The 5698-nt window shown below is 45.2% G+C and overlaps 1 protein-coding gene across 1 annotated transcript; it reads left to right on the top strand.

Annotated features, from left to right (window-relative positions):
* Window positions 1–3557, top strand: FABP1 (fatty acid binding protein 1; the record flags this gene model as incomplete). Its single annotated transcript, XM_079534310.1, has 4 exons — window positions 1–67; window positions 1025–1197; window positions 2881–2973; window positions 3507–3557. The coding sequence occupies 4 exons, from the start codon at window positions 1–3 to the stop codon at window positions 3555–3557; spliced, it is 384 nt and encodes a 127-aa protein (XP_079390436.1).
* Between the last annotated feature and the right edge of the window lie 2141 nt (window positions 3558–5698).

Raw genomic sequence — 5698 nt, 5'->3', positions numbered from 1 at the left:
ATGAGCTTCACTGGAAAGTACGAGCTCCAGTCCCATGAAAACTTCGAGCCTTTCATGAAAGCCGTTGGTAAGTGCCTGTGTGCATTCTGTGCTGCTCTGCCTAAGCAGTTTCCACTGATATTTGGAATAGCCCAACTGTGCTGATGTGCTGCTGATGTAGACTGAAAGCGATCTGTCAGATTTCCTATTTCTGTCTGTTACTCTGCAGTTGTTGTTTTCTAAATAAGTGTGCATGGAGATACGGCCTCAAAATAGAAAGGAAAGCGTCACTCTCACTGATGGCCTGAGGTCAAGTGATGCTGGGTGTAATTTTACAGCTTGCAGGAGAGTCCCAGCAGTCCCTGCAGCCGTGTGCCAGCAGGCCGGGTGCTGCAACACATGCTAAACCAGCGGGACCTTGCTAGCTTCACTCAGTGGTAGATTTGTCCCATCAGATTGTGAAACATCAGAGTAAGCAGGACACTGCTCACCACTGCACAGCTCCAGATTCTACCATTTATCAGAAAAATAGTCAGGTTGTCTAAATGCTTAGTGATGAATGTGGTTGGCTTGATTTCCAGCAGGGATTCAGGAAGGGCTGCACTACCTCTGCATAGCTGTGTGCAGGAGGGGCTCTGTCTGCCAGATCAGCTTCATGCTGATGGGACTCTGAATCTCATGTAAAAGAAAAAAAAGGTTTCCTCCTTCTTCCTTGATTTATCCCATTTTCTCTGCTTGCTTTTCAGTGAGGGAAGGAAAACTTCCTTCTTGGCTGGTGAGACAGCTGTTCTACTTCTAGACAACTTCCTTGAACAAGGGAGAACTCTAGTTCCCACACAAAACCCAGGAGGACATTATCTTTTATTACTCCTTCCCACTGGAGTCTTGTGGTCATTGAGGAACTGCCATCCTTGAGAGCCTCTTCCACAATAGAGTAGAAATCCTCCAAGCTGTGTGCCCTCAGATTCCACTGCATTCATTAGGCAGCAGCAGTGCACCCAGTGATGGCTCCAATGTCCTTCTAACATCTCTTGCTCCTGCACAGGGCTTCCTGATGATCATATCCAGAAGGGTAAGGACATGAAGAGTGTCTCAGAAATTGTGCAGAATGGGAATAAGTTCAAGATTACTTTTACTGCTGGCCCCAAAGTAACGACCAATGAGTTCACCATTGGGGAGGAGTGTGAGATGGAAATGCCGACAGGAGAGAAGGTCAAGGTGAGACATCAGATCCCTCTCTGTCCAAGCCAAGGGGTTGAGGGACATTGCATCTCACAGATTCATACATTTATGGGATCATTTGAGTCAGAAGGGACACTTAAAGGCTATCCAGCCCAACTCCCCTGCAATGAACAGGGACACCTACAGCCAGATCAGGGTGCTCAGAGCCCTGTCCAGCCTGACCTTAAGTGTCTCCTAGGATGAGGCAACCACCACATCTCTGGGCAACCTGTTCCATTCTAGTCATCCCCCTGCACATGGGCTAAAGGGAATAACCACATCAAGGGAATTAAATCTAAAGTGTTAGATGTAGAGGGCAAGAGCTGGATAATTCCCCGGACCAATTCTGCCTCTTGCAGTTTGCATGTGTGATTTAGTGCATTGGGAAGGGTTTAATTGCTGAAACCAAGCCTGCAGGTGTGACACTCACTGCCCTGCTCCTTGTAGGCCCTCTGCAAATCTCTTAAAAATAAATTTCTGAAAGTGCACTGCTGTGTGACCTTCTGACAAACTCAGAGCCTGGCTCTCTGAGGTTTCCACCTCCCCTCTGCTTCTATAAGGCACCATACATCCTCCCCTCTCTTCATCCGCAGCATCTCTGCGGATGAAGCTCTGCATTTTTAAAGTTATTTCACTGGAAACATAGAAAGCCAATATTTTAATAGCCACTTTGGAAGAGCAGGGCAGAGAGGCTTTGGTAAATTCTTCTGACTGCAAACCTTTCTGACTGAAAAGTTTGAAGTGAAAAGAGGTTTACTTTGTCATGCTGCAAAACAAAACATACTCTCCCTTCATTTTGTTGACTTAAAGGTAGCACAAGAAAGTCAACCAATGAATCATAAACCAATAAACCTGTCCTTTTAAGTCCCAGAGGCTGTTAGCTTGTCTGCCAGCCTTTTGCACTGCTGCTGTTCACACTGGGTGAGATGATTTGGCAAGGTGAGGATTTATGACTCTGGAAACTCCAGTTCCTCAGCTCCAGTTCCTGGACAATACTTTTCAGTGATTCGTGAAATGTCAAGATGGCACCACTGGCAAATATTGCATCTCAGCTCTACACCGGGAGAAGTTGATACCGCAGGGACTATTGAAAGCAGGAGGAACGATCACTAAAGACATGCCCCAATGAGCTGGGCTCTGAGAGTAGTATTTGCCTTGTGTGGTTTCTAGCATCCCTGAAGACCCATGAACAGAAACCAGGGGTTAGGAAAAAAGTTTTACCTTCCATAAATCAGCAGCTTGAGGGCAGATGAAGATGTTGTGCAGATGGACAAACAGGTGAACAGAAATTGATTTTGCTGTGTTATTTCTCTGAGTAATTTCAACAATCAATCAAGGCTGCCCTGAGGGCGTCAGTGCTGTCTGAAGCCTTTATAGACATGTAGTTCCTGGGGGGCAGAAACTCAACAAACATACCAATTCAGCTGAGACCTTTCCAAAAAAATTGTATCTCTTTCATAGAGGTTTGCAGTACCCAAAGTAAACACCCATACTCTTGCTGTGTTGTGGGCATCACCAGCACAACAATCCCTCCTCTTGGGAAAGCTAAATCACCAGGGAGCAGCTTGCTCCCAGCAGTTTCAGAGGAGACAGTAGCAGCTCAGTACAGAAGGGGAAGGACAAAATGCAGGGGGTGTGCAGTGCTAACATTAATGCCTTTGTCTCTTCCCTTCTTACCAGTGTATTGTTAACATGGAAGGTAACAACAAACTGGTTACTAACCTGAAGGGGCTGAAATCCGTGACCGAACTCAACGGAGACACCATCATCCATGTAAGTGGAGAAGAGAAGGGCAATGGCCAGATTAACAGTGCAGACAGCTGCCTTCAGGGGTCCAAGGGGGGCCAGGCACTGCAAAGCCTCCAGTGATGCTAGAGACCTTAAACAGGTGCTGGAGATGAGCACATGCTTGCATTCAGGCTCTGTAGCCAAAGCAGATCAGTTGACCAGGCAATGGAGGCATTGTTTTTGAAACAGTCTGATTCACTAAGTGCTGCCCTCTGAGATCCTACCAGGCACTGCTGATCAAAGTTATATGTAATGAGGGCATGTTTTCAGCCATATTTATAGGTTTAGGGTGGGGCCTGGCACCTGTAAAGAGGAAATGTACAATTCTGATTCCAGTCAGTGTCAGATTATCCTTATCTGTGTTGGGGTACTCATGAATATATCCCAAGCTTTAATAATTTGATTTATAGATGATTAGATGGAGATCAGTCCTGTGCTGATTTGCAAGACCAGATCTTTTCCTAGTAGGGTTTGGAGCCAAGTGCAATGCAAAGCTAACAATTTCTATTGTTTTTCAGACACTGACGAAGGGAGACCTCACCTACAAGAGAATTAGCAAGAGAATCTAGAGACCCTGCACAAACACATTTTACTGTGTAGAATGAGTTCCACTAAAATTTGTATGAAAACATCTTCATAATAAACCTCTTTGCTGTTGCTATAAAAAAGTGCAAGCCTCCAAAACTCTCAAAAACCCTGGAAAAAAAACTGGGCAGCAGGCTGAGCCAAGCCATCGTGAGACCCTCTGTGTTGCTGCTTGTCAGCCCCATTCTGAGATTCAGGCACTACTGTCCTTCTTGGGACGTACTGCTGGGTTGTGCACAGCTGGGTGGATGGAAAAGTACTGTGCCAAGACCAGAGAAAGGGTTCTGTCCCCTTCCTTAAAGACTTGGCCGAAGTGACATCAAAGTGATTGGCAGGGCCAAAGAACGAGGTGGTTGAGGGTGGCAGATGTTGGTGAACCTGCCTGGAAAGCTGCCTTGGGGCAGAGACCAGCACTGGGGGAGTTGAGGCATCCCAGCAGCCATCCCTATGCCCACTTATTCAAAAGAGGAGCCAGACCTACAGGCTTTGGCCACCCCATCACCGCCTCTCCCCCATCCTTTCCAACCAGCAAAGGGCACCAGACAGCCTTTAGGTGTTCAGTTTTGCCACAAACTGTGCCTGATAAATTGGGTTACTGGATATAAACTCTGGAGTGAAATACAGGTTTTCTCTGCTTAGAGGTCAGCACTGGTTATTCATAGCGTAAACACAGGAGCACCACGGTCAACTTCAACGCTTGGTGCCGCAGGCTGGATGGAGACCTGGTTTTCTGAAATCAGGAGAGAGGAAATTCTCCCTTCTGACTTTTCCAAGCTCTATGCTTGAAAGCTAATTGGGATTTTTTGCTGGGAAATGAGTGTACTGCTTGTGTAATATACCTACCTAGGATGATGTTCTCACAATTCAAAGCTATAAAAATGTTAGGAAAACAACACCAGTGCCTCCCTATCTCCTTCTACAATTCCAATGTGTGCTGTTAAAGGACTAATTTGTCCTCGTGTGCATCTCTGCCATAATTTCCCCATCAAAGAAGGTTTTCAAGCTGCAGATTGGCATTAATCTTCATTAAACCAATAGAGATTGTCACAGTTGAGGTCAGATAGGTACCTCCTTGACAAGTGGAAGGATCTAGTTCAACATCTAAAGAGCTGAAGTTTGTGTCCAGCAAACTCATCTTAGAACTGGAGGATCACCACCAAAATCTCTGAGAAATGTCAAGAGGAAAAAGCCTGTTTTTGTTTTCTTGCTATTCTTGCTATTTTGCTGAGGAGCTGGTAGGGGATTTTTGAATAATCAGTCCTTTTTCATCTCTTTGTTATCAATGAAGATCTGGAGCAAATAATTTGGATTTACAGATGGGCAGACAGCAAAGTTTTTTTGTTATTTGGAAATCCATCCATTGCCATTAGACTTTTCCTTCTCTCCATTCAGGCTCGGTGCAAAATTGATTAAGCACCTAAGATGAAGGACTGATACAGGTAAGCATCAGAGCCCCCAGCTCTGAGCAAAGGGGGTTCCCCTCCTGGAGAACTGCCTGTTCAGTAAAGACAATCCACACAGCCACTGCACCACACTACTGCGAATGGCATCTGGCATGGACTTATCTCACGTCCATTTGCTGCCACCACTGTGGACATTGTGTGATTTTTAACAAACTAACTTCTCTTAACTAATGTATTTTTAGACACGAATCCCATTTAGGCACCCAGTCACTGTGGTCAGAGTCCACACAGGTTGATATTACACCCACGTCACCTGCAGAACCATTGTTCATCAATTTTCCATCAGCAAAAGATCACTTTACTCAAAATACCATCTCTATTTCTTAGTTGCTTTGCACTTGAGGCCCACAGGCATACAAGACACTTCTTGGAACCAGCTTCCCACTTGTACTGTCTGTTGGTTAACCACACATAGATATCACTGGCAAGAAGTGATGTCATCACAAGGAAGTGATGGAAAAAAATCAGGACAGAGCCAATTAAAAATTTAACTGAGGACTGCAGGACTCGCCCAGAGAGAAACTGGCTTTCAATAAGAACGTAAATAATTTTATAGCAGGTTTCTTGCTTTGATTTTTTAATGCTTGTGGTACAAAATGATGTTGCTTTTGCCAAGAGATTTTCTGCTGTGAGCTCTCAGGAGATTTTCAGGACTACCCCTG

The sequence above is a fragment of the Tetrao urogallus genome (genome assembly GCF_951394365.1).
Source record: "Tetrao urogallus genome assembly, chromosome: 4".
Lineage (NCBI taxonomy): Eukaryota > Metazoa > Chordata > Aves > Galliformes > Phasianidae > Tetrao > Tetrao urogallus.
Note: the sequence above shows the minus strand (reverse complement) of the source record. Positions and strands in the feature narration are given on the sequence as shown.